At 45.2% G+C, this 20,942-nt stretch overlaps 1 protein-coding gene across 1 annotated transcript; it reads left to right on the top strand.

Moving 5' to 3' along the window:
• Window positions 1-4,754: 4,754 nt before the first annotated feature.
• C15H12orf76 (chromosome 15 C12orf76 homolog) lies at window positions 4,755-14,916 on the top strand. Its single transcript, XM_043529620.1, has 2 exons — window positions 4,755-4,964; window positions 12,820-14,916. The coding sequence occupies exons 1-2, from the start codon at window positions 4,838-4,840 to the stop codon at window positions 12,903-12,905; spliced, it is 213 nt and encodes a 70-aa protein (XP_043385555.1). The 5' UTR covers window positions 4,755-4,837; the 3' UTR covers window positions 12,906-14,916.
• The last annotated feature ends 6,026 nt before the right edge of the window (window positions 14,917-20,942 follow it).

Here is a 20,942-nt window from a genome sequence, read left to right as displayed (position 1 = left end):
TCTGTTACTGTAAGCATTATTCTTATATGCTTTGCAAACAGTTCTTTGTATAGGTTAACTTCCAGGCAAGTTTCCTTTAAAACAGACTCTGATCATCTTTGCTTATGCTTTTCTGAGTATATTTAGGGAAAATGTGTGGAATGAGCCCAGATGTCTGTTACAAAACAGCCTCCCTGCATGAGTGCAGGGTATAGTTTGTTAATAAGATTGAATGTGGTAAGTATCTCTTCTGAAAGACAACAAACAGAACATGCCTGAGATCGATGCCAAGAACAAGAGGATTCCCAAAGCAAAGCCCTCTGTTAGAAAGTACAGAAAGATCTTGTTTGCAATGCACAAGGAATCACCACAGAAAGTCCAGACTGGTAGCAGGTGGGGAGGGATGCTATCACGGAAAGGTCCCCCATGCTATCATAAAGGGACTAGCATTAGTTACTTTAAACCCAACCTTTCTCCTAATCATGCTGATCCCTGGCAAAGGGGTAAGTAATCCAGACTGTTCCAGCAAGCCAAGCTCCAGTCTGATTTGAGGAGTTTATCCCTGTAGGAACACATAGTCTACACAGAGTGCACCTCCACACTAGAGAGGAGGGAACTGCAAAACATCCTGGGTAATATTTGGCCTGGTGGCCACGTTTTGACCACCCCAGATCTAAAGGGACACAGTGCTTTTTTTAAACTTGCCTGTAGAGAATCCTTTTTCTTTAATTTCTATGGCCCTTTGACTGACACCAGAGATTAGATCAACAGGCAAAGTTTGGCTGTAGATCTAAATTTACCCTAAATTCAGAGATGTTTGGTTCGGCCAGTTCTCCAGCTGATGCCAGATGCTAACTCATGCATTAGTTAATGTATGTAAAGATGTAGGACCAAAGTCTCATTACACTTATAGTGTAAATCTAGAGCAATTCCATTATGTCAATGGGAAAAGTTCTGCCCTGACTCACTCCCTTACAACTCCGATAGTTTCAGGCAGAATTGGCCCAGCATTTCCACTTAGTCTGCATTTACAGTACTGCTAATGAGCTCAGGACGGTATCAGAAAGCTCTATAAATAAGTGCTAGATTTTATCATTTTATTTGCTACTTATTAATTTATGTCCCTGCTTCCCATGCTGTTTGTATAATTACATATTTTCAGTGGATCAGGCAGTGCTTCAGGAAACCACTACTTCAACTAGGAAACATGCACTGCAACCCACAGTAACCTATTTGTTCCCAGCACCCAGACACCGTCATGGCTGGGAAAGAGCTGCACGTGCATTCTGCATATGGACAGGCAAAGACCATGCTCTGCTAATATCCACCTCTATCAGAACTAATAACTTTTCAAATGGGTAGGGTTATAGTGTTACCCAGACCACACGTTCATCCCTGTGGGAAACTTTTCTTTTATCTATCCTCTGCCCTGGTACAGAGTATATTTAATCTGCAGAACATGTTGATTTTAACTGCAGAGGGTGCATTTAACTCCTTTCCTGGTGACTGTGTATATAGGTGTTTCTACAGAGTCCATCACAAAATACACACAACTCCACTTCCGCCAAACCCATTCTTGTTGGAGCTTATCTTCCTCTGTGCAGCAGGTGCATTACACTTGGATCCATGCTTCATGGCTTAAGACAATCACTAACTATTAGAGATCAGGAGGAGACCTAATGTGTGTGTGTCAGGGGGAAATGATCCCATAGCTGCTACTACAGGGTTCTTACACCTTTCTCTGAAGCAGCTAGCGCTGGTCACTGTCAGAGACAGGATGGATGAGATGGACCTTGGATCTGACCCAATCTGGCAATTGCTATGTTCTTAAATTTCTGTGAATGTTCAGTAGCATTCAACCTGGGTGTGGCTGGAATTTTCAGCAGCACAAGAGATCTATTCTACCTGGACAAGGCAGCCAAGAAATTAAGTCCATACCTTTCTCTTTTAATTCCATCTCTTCTGTAACCTGTACCATTCCTACAGGTTACAGATAAACTAATTGGACGGAGGTGAATAGTTGTAAAGTTACAGAAGACATTTATCTTCACTCTGTGTTTCTGTTCACTCAAACAGCTTCATGCCCTGAATAATATCAAGATATGATGGCTCACACACAGGAAATTAGAAATGGAGAATAAAGTCAGGATAAAACTAAAAAATCTTAGAAATCTATATGGATTCAAGCTGTATCAACCTCCTGTCTGAACACAAGCCTTTGCTTCATCTGCCTTTATCTGTGTAAAAGGTATGGAGATCAACAGAAAGGAAATTGAATGCATCCCTATCCCTGTCTCCAGCCAGTGGGTTGGATATAAGAGTGGTTTCCATCTCCTTGCTGCTTTCCAAGACGCACAGTCTGCCTTAGGAAAACAAGCTCCTTACCTCAATGGGCTGTCTCATTTCTTTAGATAAAGATCACATGGCTAACACAAGCTGAAAACTTCCCTTGACACAACCCCAGTTTATCTGTATAATGCTGTCTCCTTACAACCAACTGACTTTTACCAGAGCTGGGCAAGTAATGCAAGAAACAATGCTAGGAATATGCATTTGGATTTTTTAATTAATTTGCTTCAGCTGCCTTTGTGTCCTTTTTGCACTTGTTCCCCATGGACCTTTAAGCCAGTGCATTTTACTGGCAAAACAGTCACAGGGAGAGGAGGCCACAGCCACACACGCCAATACTGACAGAAATGGAGCTCAACATAGGCAGGAGGCAACTACTCGCGCTCGCTTCCAATCTAGGGTCAGAAACAACATGGTGTGACTTACCAGAGCAGCGTGTGATAGCGCATGTAGAGGCCCTGTGAAATAATAGAATAGACTAATAGAGCGTGCTTAGAATAATGACCTGCAACCAACAGCAATGAGCCACACACAGCCTGAAGTCTGGCTGATCAGAAGGAGAGTGAAAGAGATGAACACTAGGGAAATGGGAAAGAAAGGAAGAAAGAAAGAAAGAAAGAGAATGAGGAAGGAAGGAAGGGAGAGGCCAGGGGAAGGGGGAAGGAAGGAAGATAGAAGGGGGATGGGAAGGAAAGAGGGAAGGGGAAGAGGGAAGGGGGATGAGGAAGGAAAAGGGAGGGGGAAGGAAGGAAGGAAATGGGGGAAGGAAGGGAGAGGGAAGGGCGATGGGAAGGAAGGAAGGGAGAGGGAAGGGGAATGAGGAAGGAAGAGGGAAGGAAGAGGGAGAAGGAGGAATGGGAAAGGAAGGAAGAGGGATAGGGAAGGGGGATAAGAAGGAGGGAAGGGGGTATGAGGAAAGACCTAGCGGTTACAGTGGATGAGAAGCTGGATATGAGTCAACAGTGTGCCCTTGTTGCCAAGAAGGCCAATGGCATTTTGGGATGTATAAGTAGGGGCATTGCCAGCAGATCGAGGGACGTGATCGTTCCCCTCTATTCGACACTGGTGGGGCCTCATCTGGAGTACTGTGTCCAGTTTTGGGCACCACACTACAAGAAGGATGTGGAAAAATTGGAAAGCGTCCAGCGGAGGGCAACAAAATTGATTAGGGGACTGGAACACGACTTATAAGGAGATGCTGAGGGAACTGGGGTTGTTTAGTCTGCGGAAGAGAAGAATGAGGGGGGATTTGATAGCTGCTTTCAACTACCTGAAAGGGGGTTCCAAAGAGGATGGATCTAGACTGTTCTCAGTGGTAGCAGATGGCAGAACAAGGAATAATGGTCTCAAGTTGCAGTGGGGGAGATTTAGGTTGGATATTAGGAAAAACTTTTTCACTAGGAGGGTGGTGAAGCACTGGAATGCGTTGCCTAGGGAAGTGGTGGAATCTCCTTCCTTAGAAGTTTTAAGGTCAGGCTTGACAAAGCCCTGACTGGGATGATTTAATTGGGGATCGGTCCTGCTTTGAGCAGGAGGTTGGACTATATGACCTCCTGAGGTCCCTTCCAACCCTGATATTCTATGATTCTAAGGAAGATGGAGGGGGGATGGAGAAGGGGAAGATGGAGGGGGGATGAGGAAGGGGAAGGGGAAGGGAGGATGAAGGAGGAGGAAGGGGGAAGGAAGATGGAGAGGGGAGGAGGAAGGGAAAGGGGAAGGGAGGATGAAGGAGGAGGAAGGAAGATGGAGGGGGGATGAGAAGGGGGGGATGAGGGAGGGGGAAGGGAGGAAGATGGAGGGGGGATGAGGAAGGGGGAAGGGAGGAAGGGGAAGATGGAGGGGGAAGGGAGGAAGGGGAAGGAAGGAAGATGGAGGGGGGATGAGGAAGAAGGAAGGAAGATGGAGGGGGTAGAAGGAAGGGGGAAGGAAGGACGATGGAGGGAGGATGAGGAAGGGGAAGAGGGAAGGAAGATGGAGGGGGGAGGAGGAAGGGGGAAGGGAGGAAGATGGAGGGAGGATGAGGGAGGGGAAGAGGGAAGGAAGTGAGGGGGATGAGGAAGAGGAAGGAAGGAAGGAAAATGGAGGGAAGATGAGGAAGGGAAAGAGGGAAGGAAGATGGAGGGGGGGAGGAGGAAGGGGGAAGGGAGGACGATGGCGGGAGGATGAGGAAGGGGAAGAGGGAAGGAAGTTAGGGGGATGAGGAAGAGGAAGGAAGGGAGGAAGATGGAGGGGGGAGGCGGAAGGGGGAAGGAAGGAAGATGGAGGGAGGATGAGGAAGGGGAAGAGGGAAGGAAGTGAGGGGGAAGAGGAAGGAAGGGAGGAAGATGGAGGGAGGATGGGGGAGGAGGAAGGAAGGAAGGCGGAGGGGGATGCGGAAGAGAGAGGAGGGGGAGGGGAGCCCGGGAGGGCGAGCCAGGGCAGAGCGGACCAGGCAGGCCAGCGCCCCGCCCCGCCCCGCCCCGCGGCCCCGCTTCCCCGCGCCGGGCCGGAGGCGGCGAGCGCCGGGAGGATGCTGCGGCGGCGGGCGCGACCGGGCTGGGGGCTCGCCCTGCTGCTGGCGCTGGCGGGGCCGGGCTGGGCGGCGGGGCCCGCGGAGCGGAGCCGGCCCTACGCCGTGCTGCGGAGACAGAACCTGGGTAAGGAGGGGCCGGGCCGGGCCGCTCTCCCCTGGGCCCCGCTCTCCCGCCCCCGGGCCGCCCCCGGGCCGGGCGTGTCTCGCGCCTCTCCCCCCGGACTCCTGGGTCCCGTTCTCTGCCGGGCTGCGTGAGCCGGGCAAGGCCCCCCGCCTCGGGGCCCCCCGTCCCCAGTAGCCCGGGGCGGCCCGGCCTGGCGCGGGGGGCTGGTCCCAGGGCAGGTCAGTGGCTTGGGGTTGAGGGGCGCCGCTGTTTGCCCCAACGCCCTTTGCAGTCGCCCGCCCCCGAGCTGCCCGCTGTGCGGGGCTGGGATCTGAGGGGCCGGGGCCTGGCACCCCGTGGCCTGCTCGCCCAGCCTTGGGGCAGCCCCTGGCCCACGCCAGTCTGCCCCCCTCGGAGCCCTGGGCTCCCCGTGCCGGCCTTTCGGGCGGGGGACGCTCTGCCCCCGGCACAACAGGGTGTTTCCACGCTTTGGGGGATTCAGTGGCCTTTTTGGTTTTTTCCCTTTCAAAAAATCGATTTATGGTTTGTTTCGTGTGTGTTTCATTAGCCATCTAAAATAAAGTCAAACTCCAGACCAAACATTTTGCTTTGGACTAAATTATTTCCCCCCACCCCGAGTTTTCTTTAGCAGAGAACGTTTAGCTGGGTAGGGCTGAGCCCTAATTGGAATGAAAACAAATTTGACAGTCTCAAAATACTCCATATAATTTCTGTTCTCCACACAGCTGTAGCACGGACCCATTTTTCACAGTGAGGAAGGAAGGAGAGGACAGCCCTGACATGCTGGCGAGTTTTCTTCTCCCCTCTCCCCTACTGTGAGATTGTTGTCTGCTGTTCCCTCTTCCCTGGTGGCTACGAGCACCACGTGGGTTATTATTGTGTATATCCAGCACAGTAAACGCACACAGAGCCAGCTAGCCTAGACAGCCAAACATGCTGCTGCTGATTTGATTGTTAAATCTCTTGAAATGATGTGAGCCTCAATGGAAGACATCAGAAGGCCTTGCAGAGCGAAGGCCTGTACGTATGTAAACACTAGGTACAGGACGGGCAGCTGCAGGGCAAGCTCCCCTCACCCTGTGTTGCAATGTACCCCCAATTCTGGAGAGACCGACTCCAGAGGGTGTCTTCTATGGCCTACTTCTTGACGTCTCTGAGATGACGGAAGTCAGGTGACTCGTGACGCTGATGGCCGGTTCTGTGACGTGGGCAGCAGCGGTTGCTCAAGCTGTACTGAGAAGAGTCGCATTGAGGATCCAGATATGTATTTCATAAATATGTACAATCGGCGAGGGACAATTTCCCCTTGCTGACTCTATTCAGACACACAACCAGAGCTGCCTCAACTCAAAACCTGCAGACTCATCAGTCTGTGCCCTGGGGAAATACAGTCTAATGTTCTTGAAGCTGGTGGATGTAAATCATTCCTGACTGACTGATTCCTTCAAGTTCAAAGTTCTAATATTTACAAACTATGGAGGCAGTTTCTTTGTAGGTTTGTGAGCTGTGAGCAAGGGAAACATCACATTTTGACATTCTTGGAACAAAATGTTTTGAGTTTCCTTTTGAAATAACATTTTGTTTTGCATTGCTTTAATTTTGTATTAGATTTTATTTTATAACACTTAAAAGTCAAAAGCAAAATGAAATGTTTCAGTTGACCTAACTGTTTTTTTTTATTTTTATTTTCTTTTTCTGGAGAATTTTGAAATTTTCAGGTTTTGTTCCTGATTGGAATGAAAACAAATTTCAAAATCTGCAAAGCCTCCATGAAATGGAATTTCCATTCTCCACACAGCTCTGCTTATCTCCAAGCTGGTGTGGGTAGCAATTGCAAACTGAGGAGCAACTGGAAAGGTGAACATGAGTCAGCCCTATGACAGGGCTGGTAAGGTTAGGAGGGGTCTGATATATCCAAGGCTACCCCAGCCTCGGTCTTTTGGAAAAAAGAATGCACCTACCTAGAGGGGAGTATGTAGCCTGCTGAGAGGTAGGTGGTGCACGTATGCACCACAGATCTTCTCCCTCTAGTGGTTGCAGGCCCACTGTAGTTGTGATCCTAAGAACCCCTTAGTGCCGGAAAGCAAGCGGGTTACAAGAATATCCTGATTCTAGTATGCACATTCCAGTTCACCAAAGACTGTCCGTGAGATCTTAAATGAAAGCCAGGGTCACGTTAGTTGTTAATGTCGTTATCAGTTTCATGTAGAGATATTATGCCAGGAGTTATGTATGTATACTGAAAATGTGTTTAAAAGCCTGTATCAAGGCAAAGTTGACAAATAGGTTTTGTGTTTGACCTGATGGCTTCACATCTACATACAAAATCAACAGGGAAGAAGCAGGACAAAGGAAAAACAAGCAATAGGTTTTTTTACCATCTCTGAGTATAGACAAAGAACTTTTGGGATATAAGTAGAAGACAAAAAGACACTCCTTTATCCTACATCTTGAAAGTAAATGGTCAGCGTGTTTACATTCATGAAAACAGGTTTCAAGTAGCAGCCGTGTTAGTCTGTATTCGCAAAAAGAAAAGGAGAACTTGTGGCACCTTAGAGACTAACCAATTTATTTGAGCATAAGCTTTCGTGAGCGACAGCTCACTTCATCAGAGGCATTCAGTGGAAAATACAGGGGGGAGATTTATATACATAGAGAACATGAAACAATGGGTGTTACCATACACACTGTAACAAGAGTGATCACTTAAGCTATTACCAGCGGGGGATGGGGGGACCTTTTGTAGTGATAATCAAGATGGGCCATTTCCAGCAGTTGACAAGAACGTCTGAGGAATGGGGCAGGGGGGGAATAAACATGGGGAAATAGTTTTACTTTGTGTAATGACCCATCCGCTCCCAGTCTTTATTCAAGCCTAAGTTAATTGTATCCAGTTTGCAAATTAATTCCAATTCAGCAGTCTCTCGTTGGAGTCTGTTTTTGAAGTTTTTTTGTTGAAGAGTTGCAACTTTTAGGTCTGTAATCGAGTGACCAAAGAGATGGAAGTGTTCTCCGACTGGTTTTTGAATGTTATAATTCTTGACGTCTGATTTGTGTCCATTTATTCTTTTACATAGAGACTGTCCAGTTTGACCAGTGTACATGGCAGAGGGGCATTGCTGGCACATGATGGCATATATCACATTGGTAGATGTGCAGGTGAATGAGCCTCTGATAGTGTGGCTGATGTGATTAGGCCCTATAATAGTGTCCCCTGAATAGATATGTGGACGCAGTTGGCAACGGGCTTTGTTGCAAGGATAGGTTCCTGGGTTAGTGGTTCTGTTGTGTGGTGTGTGGTTGCTGGTGAATGTTTGCTTCAGGTTGGGGGGCTGTCTGTAAGCAAGGACTGGCCTGTCTCCCAAGATCTGTGAGAGTGATGGGTCGTCCCTCAGGATAGGTTGTAGATCCTTGATGATGTGTTGGAGAGGTTTTAGTTGGCGGCTGAAGGTGACGGCTAGTGGCGTTCTGTTATTTTCTTTGTTGGGCCTGTCCTGTAGTAGGTGACTTCTGGGTACTCTTCTGGCTCTGTCAGTCTGTTTCTTCACTTCAGCAGGTGGGTATTGTAGTTGTAAGAATGCTTGATAGAGATCTTGTAGGTGTTTGTCTCTGTCTGAGGGGTTGGAGCAAATGCGGTTGTATCGTAGAGCTTGGCTGTAGACAATGGATCGTGTGGTGTGGTCTGGATGAAAGCTGGAGGTATATAGGTAGGAATAGCGGTCAGTAGGTTTCCGGTATAGGGTGGTGTTTATGTGATCATCGCTTATTAGCACCGTAGTGTCCAGGAAGTGGATCTCTTGTGTGGACTGGTCCAGGCTGAGGTTGATGGTGGGATGGAAATTGTTGAAATCATGGTGGAATTCCTCAAGTTGTAATTCTTCAACAAAAAAACTTCAAAAACAGACTCCAACGAGAGACTGCTGAATTGGAATTAATTTGCAAACTAGATACAATTAACTTAGGCTTGAATAAAGACTGGGAGTGGATGGGTCATTACACAAAGTAAAACTATTTCTCCATGTTTATTTCCCCCCCCCCCCACTGTTCCTCAGACGTTCTTGTCAACTGCTGGAAATGGCCCACCTTGATTATCACTACAAAAGGTTCGCCCCCCCCGCCCCCGCTCTCCTGCTGGTAATAGCTCACCTTAAGTGATCACTCTCGTTACAGTGTGTATGGTAACATCCATTGTTTCATGTTCTCTATGTATATAAATCTCCCCACTGTATTTTCCACTGAATGCATCCGATGAAGGGAGCTGTAGCTCACGAAAGCTTATGCTCAAATAAATGTTAGTCTCTAAGGTGCCACAAGTCCTCCTTTTCTTTTTATTCATGAAAATAGGAACTCTGCCTACCTTGGTGGAAGATGTTGAAAAAGACTTTGGGTTAGATGGATCTTCTTTAGCCGGTAGGATAGCCTGTTAAGTTTAGTCTCTAGAAAGAGTGTAATGATTTTGTTTTATATGTAACCCTTTTGTTTCCATTATTCTTACTCATTATCTGTTGAACCTTTGATAAACTTACCCTCAATTTCACTAGAAATGTATCTCAGTGCTGGGATATTAAGTTATGATCTGATTGTGAGGTGAATCAGTCAGACTGGTGTGTACTCTGTTCCCGTGGAGACAGCAGACCTGGTATTTCAGTGAGTGTTCAGTGGAGAAGGATTTGGACTACAGGGGAATGCTTCAAAGGGGTTTAGGGACCTACTATTGTAAGGCAAAATAAGGGCTGGCATTGCCCAGAGGAGATTTTGTTCAGGTGGCTAACAGGTTGGTGGTGTCAGGGAGCTGACACCCAGTTAAGCACAAACAAGTCCCCCTCTCACAGGAGACAGGCAGGCAACAGGGAGACTTGCAGTCCTGGGTACCCCAAACACCATCACAGGGTTAGTAACCGAAATTCTTCTTCAGCTCAAGTAGATCTATGGGTTGGATTAGGGGTTTTCTGAGCCAAGGTTTCTGGGTTCTCTCCCTCATGCACACTTGTGTCCATATAGCCAAGGTCCCTCGTATTCCACAGCTGTAAAATTCATCCCTTGTTGCAGAATTGGGCTCCAGAATCTTTGATTTCATTTAAAAACCAGTTTCTAGCCCTCATGGTTGTTGCAAAAATGACCTCAGAATGGTAAGATGAGACAGTGCTGTCTTCCTGAGTTTGAAGATGGCCTGAAACTATAACCTTAAGGGCTGTGAGCTGCTCCATTCATCTAATTAGGTGTGGACTCTGGAACCTAAAGATATGTGGCATTTTGAAAACTGAAAATGTGGCGATAGTATAAGACGACATTTAAATATAAAAATTGCTCACAGCTGATGTACTGATGGAGTTTTTTATTGAATGCAAGTCGAGTGGGGGAAAAAAAATCCATTTTAAAAATGTATTGAAATTGCCACAGCATTGAGGTCCAGTTTGCTGCAGACAATGTGGGTTCTCGAGTAGCTGGTGACTGTCTGTATACATATAGCCACGGATGCATTAGTCTAACAAGCTATGTTTTACAGCTGCCCAGCTTCCATGTTTGGCAGATCTGGTAGTCCCTGGTGGCCCGGATCTGGAAATACAGTAGTTTTCACCCTCCTTGGGATGGTAGCAATGGCATCAAGGGTCACTGGAATTGGAAACTGATCTCCCCAAGTTTGGGATCCCCCAGGGCAGGGCCTGTTCATCCACACCAGTTGGTATCCAGCATAAGCATCCCATCTTGTTGCTAGTTTAAACAGCAGTTAGGTATGAGTAGAAAGTCTCATCTAGTTATCAGATTAAAATCAGAAGTGAACAAGGGAACAAAACTATTGTGGAATACAAAGGATGCTAGCCCAGCCACTCAAGTTTTGTTCTGTTCTTATCTCTCTCTGGCTGTTGCGTACATTAGATGAAAGGTTTCTAAAAGCAGAAGCCTTTGTGTTGATGTGCCAGTGAAGTAATTTTAAAGTTTCGTTTCAAATGTTATCTCTAGGAAAGGTTTCAGAGTAACAGCCGTGTTAGTCTGTATTCGCAAAAAGAAAAGGAGTACTTGTGGCACCTTAGAGACTAATCAGTTTATTTGAGCATAAGCTTTTGTGAGCTACAGCTCACTTCATCGGATGCATACTTGATAAGGAGATGTTCTTCATATGACAAATTGTTTGTGCATCTGAAAATGAGACCAGCAAGTTGGGAGGAAAGATAATATGCTAGCAGTGAGCAGGGTAAAATACAAGTTGGCTGTAAATTTTTCAACTACTGCTGTTGGAGCCTGCAGGAGAACTAAGTGTATGTTATGTGAAGCTTTATGGGCACATGTGAGGGAGGGAGGGGATGGATAGTATTTTCTAAATTGGGATGACCATATGGTATTATCCAATAATAAAATGCACCCCCTATTATATGGATTAAAAACTGGATAACTTACAGTTCTCCAGAAGTAATCCTATATGGGAAACCATCATTCTAGTGGTGATGTTTCTAGAGGGGTCTAGTAGGGATCAGTTCTTGGCCCAGTGCTATTCAATATCTCTTTCAGCAATGTAGAGGAAAACACAAATTGGTAAAGTTTGCAGATGACACAAATTGGTAGAGTGGTTAAAAAAAAATTGTAAGGGCAAGTCTGGTCTACAGAGCCATCTGGATTGCATGGGAAACTAGGCTCCCTTGGAACAAAAAGAGGGACTGTGACTCAGACAAGGACTGCAGGGTTGGGGAGGAGGGTCGTCATGGTGGATAATCAGCTAAACATGAGCTTGCAGTATGATGTGCTATCTGAGAGCAAATGTAATCCTTGGCTGTATAAACTGGGGAATATTGAGTCGAAGTTATTACAACTGTATTGGGCATTAGGGAGACCTGTTACTGGGATAGTGTGTCCAGTTCTGGTGTCAACACTTGAAAAAGAATGTTGACAAACTGGAAATCCTTCAGAAAAGGGCTACAAGAATGATTTGAGGTCTGGAAGACCTGCGTCAGTGAGAGACTAAAGCTCAATTTGTTCAGCTGATCAAAGAGAAGGTTCAGAGGCGCTATGAGTATCGACTGGAGAGAATATTTCTGGTAGTAAAGGCTTCTTCATTCTAGCAGACAAGGGCACAAGATCCCATGGCTGGAAGCTGAAGCTATACAAATTCAGGCTAGACACACGGTGCAGATTATTTAGTGCGTGTAATTAGCCATTGGAACAGTTTACCCAGGGGTATGGGTGCATTTTATCACTTGAAGTCTTTAAATCAAGACTAGCTTTTTCTAAACGGTAGGCTGTAGATCAGCCATGAGTGATTGGGCTTGACGCAGGAATCGCTGTGTAAAAATCTCCAGCTTGTTATGCAGGAGGTCAGACTCGATCATAATGGTCCCTTCTGGTCATAAATGCTATGAATTAATAAGTACTAAAATCCTGCCTGTGGCTACCCACTCTCAGTAACCACATGTTGTTATTCCAGATGAACTCAAACAAGCAGCCGTTTATTTTGCTTGATAATGCTATCAAAATATACAAGCAAGTGTTCCAGGGCAAGTGGGTGGTGGGGCACGTTCAGAGTGCTGAATGGCCCATGCGTGTGCACCAGGCATACATTTCACAAACACTGGGTGAGGGCAAATGTTCACATGCAGCTGCAGCTTTAAAAGGGTGAAAGTCTGGCCAAAAATGCAAAGGCAAATTAGGGGCGTGGTCCAACTCCCATTATAGACCAGGGAAAAACGGACTTCACTGGGAATTGGGTGATATCTAGGGACTCCTGACAAATTCACAGCAGAACCTTTGATGTCACCAGTTTGGGACATGCTGCACTAAATGGGAAAATAAACATACATGCATGTGACTTTTTTCCTCTTATACTTGCCCCTATTCCACACATGCCATTTCTTCCCTCTTGCAGTGCTCATGGGGAGCATCTTCAGTATCCTGTTGATCACCATGATCCTGATGGCAGTGTGTGTCTACAAGCCCATTCGACGACGGTAGCAGAGCGGGAAGAATCGAAATGGATTGGTCACCTTGCTTGTGGAAATTTTGCGATCAAATCCCTGGTGCTCGAAAATGACCCATGCTATGCAGCGACCATAAATCCAGCCTGATTTGATGTCTGATTTCTGGCTTGTAAACCACTACGGCTGCTTAGTAAAGAGACTGAGAAGTATTTTTTTTTCTCTAACATGTAATGTAACCAGTTGTTTCCCTTGCAGAAGCATGCCTACAACTGCTTGGCTGCTCTCACCGATACCATAGCTAGAATCTGAAAATCTCCTCCCAGATCTCTAGCAATTTGTAGCTCAACAGAGGTCTGTGTCTTCAAACATGGATGCCTAAAGTTAGACACAAATAAATGTGGTCTCAGTCTGGCAAATCTTATGTCGGTGACTGATTCTAAGCATTCATGTTTGAAAATATTAGCTGTGAACTTCAGTTAGTATTTGGCCTAACTCTGATAAGAAAGGCTAGGAATATGTGAAGTATTTTACTTTGGTATTGCCCATAGGAAGACTTTCCCACTTAGACTTGCTGTATTTCTGAATTCTGCTCTCAGTTCCTGGGTGGGACTATGATATGAGTAACCCTCATGATACTCCTTAAACACAGCCTCTAAGTGATTCTAACATGAAAACAATGTACTTTAGATAATGTGGTTCACATGCCATTTTTGGCAGCAAGGCTGATTACAATTTCAGCTGTTTCAAATGTCAAAGTTTTCTAGATCTAGTCTGTCAAATACCCACTGGACTACAGTGTGGTGGTATCAGAGTTAAATGGAAAACTTTTTGATTTCTGTTCTAAAGATCATCATTTTGCAAGCAGGCAAGTGCATTGGATTCTGATGTATTGATTGGTTTTGCTGTCTTAAGGAATGCAACTCTCCACTCAAGCATGAAGTCTTTTACCAGGTTTCTAGAGTGAATCTTATAAAAGTCAGTCAAAAGGCGAGGGCTTAAACATGCTCTAGTCATGAACTTGGCATTGTAGGGCTGGCCTACGCACACATTTGAACTGAAATAAAAGTGTGAATTAAAACTGATTTCATTATTTTGGGGGCATGTTGGTTTGTTACTAACTTTAGCTGCTTTTATTCGGAAAGAAGTGTTGACACTCAAACTTGTACCAAAATAGCCATGTTGGTTTTAGGAATCCAGTCCAAGTCATGTCCTTAGCTGTGTAATAGGCTTGGGTTCAGTAGATGAAATGACTAACTGTGTAAACTTCAGCCCCTTACATATTTCCAAGAAAGTCAGTCATGGTTGAGAGCCTGCTTTAATGAGATTGAGGGACTGTTGCTTTCAAAACCTTGTGGAAGTGTGTGTTTAAGTTATGTGCAGCTCTCAGTTACGTGCATTTTATGTGATGTATTTACACTGGCAAATCCCACTTGCGTATAAATGCTGCTGTTTAATTTTGCACTGGTATAAGTGTTGTTTGGATTTTTCTTGTTTGATATTTAACAAAGGACTGCTTTGTGGTGGTGGTGGTAATTTATTTTAGAATATTTTAATTTCACGTGAGGAACAACTCCCTGCATCTCTTCTGTTGTCTTCAACCTTCTGTTGTGGCTTTATGTAACATCTGCTGGTTCCATTTTATTTAAAGGGACGATGTGACTGCTGGTGAAAGTAGTGATGACTCTTTGCTGCTTGTCTGTATTGTAATAAGATGATGTCCTGGTGTTTGTAACCTGCAATTCCCAGCCTCTAAGTAAAATATGAGCTAAAGTGAGAGTAAACTGGTGATAAATTTTAGTTCTTGCTGCTCCTTTTTCTGTTTTGTAAATTGTATCAGCCGAGTCATCTGTCTGCTCTCCGTCTGTCTTCATTTCACCTAAGATGACACTTTCATCTTCATTAGGGTGGTAGGGAGGGAAAGTCCAGCTGCATTCAAGGTTATAGCCTTGTAGCTACAGCTCTATCTGCTTGCTTGGAGTGATATTCTTGTTTACATTCCCCACACCTAGCTACCTCCCTTGTTGTACAACTAAAAGCTAACCCAACAAGTCTGTTGTTTGTGTACAGATATTCTGCACACGTTACAAACTCTGCCACAGCTCTGTGGAAGGACTTGGCAAGCAGCCCTGCAGCCATTACTGACAGTCGCCCTACAGGCAGGGAGAACCCCAGGGTGAGTGAGGATTATCAGACAGGACCTTATGGGCTCATCTACATAGGGACACTCAAGAAGGTGAAGACTAAATTACTAACAATAAGAGGTTAACGTGCAGAAGTTGAAATGTAGAAAGCCCCTGTACGGATATTTAGAAGTAAAGTGGCTTTAGTTTGCTGTAGCTTAAGCCACAGTGAGCTAAGCCCATGTCGTTTCTAAGCCACAATCAACCAAGACCACCCAGAGGTTTAATGCACTTTAACTTCACGCTTTCAGTTAACTCACAGTCACTTTCCTGAGTGTCCCCATGTAGATGAGCCCTAAGAGCTTTTTAGCTGTAGCAAGCTACAATGTGGCCAAAATTCTCAAAGATGTCCACTATTTTGGGGTGGCTTGTCGAGCGGGCTAAGACAGCCAGGGTGAGAGTTTCAGAGCTAAGCACCTACAACCTCTTGTGACTGCATTTGGAGTGCTCAACACTGGTGAAAGTCAGGATCTCACTGCCTCCAGTGAGGCACCCTACATTAGAAAACTTGTGAATTCTTTCCCAGGAGAACATTCAGCAGCAGCACTGCATGACAGTCTCCCTCCCCTCGGAAGTGTTCAGACAACTGACACAAACTTTATCATCAGTATTAATGCGAATTTCAGATGAGCTTCTGTCTGCTGACTTTCTTCCCACAGCACCCAGCTGATCCGACTTACTGAAAATTGAGTAATAGGACTGCTTAAAAACCCACCAGCTGAGCAGCCACTATCTTCTCTCACAATCGAATTCTAGCTGTGATGCAACTCTTTCCTCCAGTGGCAATCCACGTTAAGGAAACTAGCAGCCACTGGAACCCCTTGTGTTTTTATAGAACAAATGGTTGTTGATGGCAAAATTGTAGGAGCAATTACTTTAAAAAATGGTGTATGGTTTTAATCCTGCACTATCTTAACTTAGGAGCAGGTCCTCAAGGAATCAATTCAGAAGCACTTAGAGGAGAGGAAAGTGATCAGGTACAGTCAGCATGGATTCACCAAGGGCAAGTCATGCCTGACTAATCTAATTGTCTTCTATGATGAGATAACTGGCTCTGTGGATGAGGGGAAAGCAGTGGACGTGTTGTTCCTTGACTTTAGCAAAGCTTTTGACACGGTCTCCCACAGTATTCTTGCCAGTAAGTTAAAGAAGTATGGGCTGGATGAATGGACGATAAGGTGGATAGAAAGCTGGCTAGATTGTCGGGCTCAACGGGTAGTGATCAATGGCTCCATGTCTAGTTGGCAGCCGGTATCAAGTGGAGTGCCCCAAGGGTCGGTCCTCGGGCCGGTTTTGTTCAATATCTTCATAAATGATCTGGAGGATGGTGTGGATTGCACCCTCAGCAAGTTTACAGATGACACTAAACTGGGAGGAGAGGTAGATACGCTGGAGGGTAGGGATAGGATACAGAGGGCCCTAAACAAATGAGAGGATTGGGCCAAAAGAAATCTGAAGAGGTTCAACAAGGACAAGTGCAGAGTCCTACACTTAGGACGGAAGAATCCCATGCACAGCTACAGACTAGGGACCGAATGGCTCTGCAGCAGTTCTGCAGAAAAGGACCTAGGGGTTACAGTGGATGAGGAGCTGGATATGAGTCAACAGTGTGCCCTTGTTGCTAAGAAGGCGAATGGCATTTTGGGATGTATAAGTAGGGGCACTGCCAGCAGATTGAGGGACGTGATCGTTCCCCTCTATTCGATGTTGGTGAGGCCTCATCTGGAGTACTGTGTCCAGTTCTGGGCCCCACGCTACAAGAAGGATGTGGAAAAATTGGAAAACGACCAGCGGAGGGCAACAAAAATGATTAGGGGACTGGAACACATGACTTATGAGGAGAGGCTGAGGGAACTGGGATTGTTTAGTCTGCGGAAGAGAAGAATGAGGGGGGATTTGATAGCTGCTTTCAACTACCTGAAAGGGGGTTCCAAAGAGGATGGATCTAGACTGTTCTCAGTGGTAGCAGATGACAGAATGCGGAGTAATGGTCTCAAGTTGCAGTGGGGGAGGTTTAGGTTGGATATTAGGAAAAAGGTTTTCCTAGGAGGGTGGTGAAACACTGGAATGCGTTACCTAGGGAGGTAGTGGAATCTCCTTCCTTAGAAGTTTTTAAGGTCAGGCTTGACAAAGCCCTGGCTGGGATGATTTAGTTGGGGATTGGTCCTGCTTTGAGCAGGGGCTTTGGACAAGCTGACCTCCTGAGGTCCCTTCCAACCCTGATATTCTATGATTATTTAACACTGTGGTCACTGAATGCAGACTGACATTGTAGGGAACATTTCACTTGCTTCATATGAATGTTTCTCCAGGACAAAGCTTGCTAACTGACCAGTAGCATTCTAGGACAGAATAAAGAAATACTGTATCAACTTTTGAAGTTCAGGGAGCATTTAGAAAGAGACTAATGATATAATTTGAATATAGCAAAGGAGTAAGCATGACTTTTACAAAAACTGCTCTCAGGTTGGAAATTGGCACATGTACATCTTATACACATAGCATGTCCAGCATCAGAATACCTAGCCTCACATTACTTTTAGTACTGAGTTTGTGGGGAGACTGAAATCTAGTGAATGACCCACATTGCTCCTTGCTTCCTATCTGTCCCTTAAGGCCTCTAATTTATTTGCTTTATTTGAAATTTAGTGGTACAACTGAGTTGATTAGCAAGGGGGCTTGTCTTTATGTATTGCAAATACACCTACACTTAATATTTTATGAATTGCAGATGCAAGTTTTAAGTTAATATCACTAGCTACTAACCACACCTGCAACATGTTCTTCTGTTTGTACGTTACAGCTGTTTTTGCACTATGAATTTAGAGAATGCTGAGGCAGTCTGACTACAATGGAGGTGGAAAGGTCTTTAGGGCTGTTTATCCCTGTAGGCAAATTGAAGTGTTCCACTTTCAGAATTTACCGCCACTTCTTCATTTTTCTGTTCCTCTTGCACAACCTATGATACTTGCTGTACATGCTGCACTCAAAACTTACCCGTCTCCCTTGGTGAGCTAGTCATTTCAGGCTGTTCATATGAAATATATTTAGGCCGAATAAATCAGTACCCTACTCCCAACTGCTTCCAGAATAGATTGAGGAACTACAGCCCTGATTCAGCAAGGTACTTAAGCCCTTGAAGTAAATGTTACTAAATGCATGCTTAAATACATAAGACTGATTCAGGAGGGTCTGGGTAAGTGAATTACAATTGATCCTGCTAATAATTATTGTCCTGTTCACTATGCTTTCCTATTGCAGTCATCAAAAGATAGCTGTTCAGACTGAAATAAAACTGGGTTAGCTCCCGAACAGACTGAACTCTCCCTACATCTCAATACATTAATGCAGCAACTGCACCTCTTCCTGGTTAAATATGAATTGCTACTTTCAGGATATCTAAATGCAGTGGAAAAGTGTCCATAGTAAGCTGTGTTCAAAAGAAATTACAAACATACCTAAGTGCTTGAAATGACAGCAGAACAGCACCAACAATCTGTCCTAAACATTTAGTCCCATTTTCAGGGACAATTATAGGCCTACTGTGGATCACATGGAGATTCAATCACTGTCAAATTACAGCATGAATTTTAAGAGAGCAGAGTTAATCTGGATTTATAATCCATAAAAGATGGTTAGAGCTTTAATGATTCATAGCTTTTTAGAGAACAGTATGTACTTTCTAAATAAGCTCTGTAGAAAGCAAGAAGCCCACAAACTCTAAAAAAAAAAATTTGCCCTTTAAAAAAATGCTTCTGTAAACATCAACTATAATATGCACTACTTTACTGGTGTATTGCCTTCACACACAAGGTTACTTGCAGATCTCAAACAAAAGCACTATATTTCTAAGGGTCTAAAATGCTTCTCATTTACTCTGAGAATATTTGTGCTGTACAAAGGGTTTCAAAACAGAAGATTCAAAGTTACCCAAAAATGTCTGCATGGATTATGTGTGTCAGTTTTTTAAGGTAATTCTCTTAGACTAACACTGCATATTTGATAGCTTTGTATATGAAAATGTCTCCTTTAAGCAAAAGGTACATCATCAAAAACATAGAAAAGCAAAAAAATCTTAAATATCAGACCTCAGTTATTATGCTTCAAGGTAGGAGTTATTAAATCATTAGTATGCACAGTGATTTCCGACAGCTGCACAGGAAAAGAAATGCACTGAACAAACAGGCGTTGAGCTCAAGAAATCAAACTGTGTGAATGAACTAGATTTATAGCATTTAGAGGAAGCCTTTAACAAAGTCAGGAGACTCCAAGGCTTAACATCTTTGACTTGAGAAAAACAATTTCTATCCCAACAGAGCAAGGCACTTTGCTCTTAGAAACATGCAGCAGCCACACAAGAAGTTGCGATTTGGTTTTTTTAAACACCTTAAGAACATACAGTGAATTACATGAGCAGGTTACACTGCTGATGCTTTTACTAATTAGTAACTATCATTAAAAAAAAGCTAGACAACAGCAGTTAACCTTGGGCTTTTTTCAGAGGAGGGATAGTACCAATTCTCCACCATGATTCAGTTGCCTTAGCCACAAGACCAGTTCTCTCCGGGTAGGTCCCTGCCTCACTCATCGCATGCCTTTAGGGTGGCCAGACAGCAAGTGTGAAAAATCAGGACAGGGGTGGGGGTCGGGGGGTAATACGAGCCTATATAAGAAAAAGCCCAAAAATCAGGACTGTCCCTATAAAATCCGGACATCTGGTCACCCTACATGCCTTCCAAAGTTGGACAGTTCAAAAATCCTGAGTCAGACCTCCCAAAAATGAAAAATGAAAGATAAATAAAAAACAACACTGTTTTTTGGTCTCAGTTTTTGAACGACCCCTGCCAACCCCCAATGTGCATGGGTGACAATGACAGAGAAAAGCAATTTGAATTCTCACCAGAAAACCCAATTAAAAATCAAATTCCAAATTTGTATGAAGGGCTGCCTCATGGTACAGCACCTCCAGCTTCCCCCCAAACCCAAAAATCCTAGTTTATTTTGTGCCCTTCGCATGCCCATCCCCCAGCCCTGCAATTAGTTATGCCATCCCAACCTTCATCTCAACTTTGCCCACCCCCGAGTTCATCACTGCCCCTCCTGCAGCTCCAGGGGTTCTTCACCCTTCCATTAGTGGGAGCTCCAGGGGCTCACCCTCTCTTCCCCTTCTCAAGCCTGCTGTTGCAAGGATGGAGAGGGGCAGAGCAGATGGACCCTTTGCTCACAGGAGGCAGCAGAGCTGCTGGGCTGTTTCTGCTCCCCGTCGTCCTCCCCGGTGCTTTGAGAATGCTGTCAGCTGGCCCCTTTCCTACCCCCGAACTCCTCATGAGAGCGCTCTGACCTGCCTCTTTCAGCAGCCCCGATTGGCTGCTCATCCCAGGAGGTGGGGAAGGAGAGGGAGTTCCAGACAGGGTTGAAAAAAATCAAACAAGGGCTGGAAATTGTGTCATTGGGCCCAGCAGGGGCTAACAATGTTACAGTCAATTCAGAAGTGTAGGCACAGCTAGTCTTCAACCCCTCTTTCCAGCCAGTCCCAGGCCCGCTCTTTTCCTAGTCCGATCCTGTCCCAGCACTCCAACCCCCCTGATCCCAGCTCCTGTCTCAGTCCCACTGAGGGTGTTTCTTTTCTACATTCTCTGGGCACCCCAGCAAGAGAGAGTCTCCCTGTTCTCAGCTCTTGTGTCCAGTCCCGCTGCAGTCACTGGGGGGAGTAAACACAGTGCAAGTGCTGCTTAATTCCTGCAGCCCAAGGCTAGAGCAATCAAGGACACTCAGTGCAGAGAAGGTAGTTGCTAATTAATGATAAGCCTCTATTGTGTATGTGGGAATTGCTGGCTTTTTTCAGATGCTTACAACCTGGGCAAATTTGGCCAGATTTTGCCAAGAGCAGC

The sequence above is a fragment of the Chelonia mydas genome, chromosome 15 (assembly GCF_015237465.2).
Source record: "Chelonia mydas isolate rCheMyd1 chromosome 15, rCheMyd1.pri.v2, whole genome shotgun sequence".
NCBI classification, from domain to species: Eukaryota; Metazoa; Chordata; order Testudines; family Cheloniidae; genus Chelonia; species Chelonia mydas.
The sequence above is the reverse complement of the archived record's forward strand: the minus strand, read 5'-3'. Positions and strand labels throughout refer to the sequence as shown.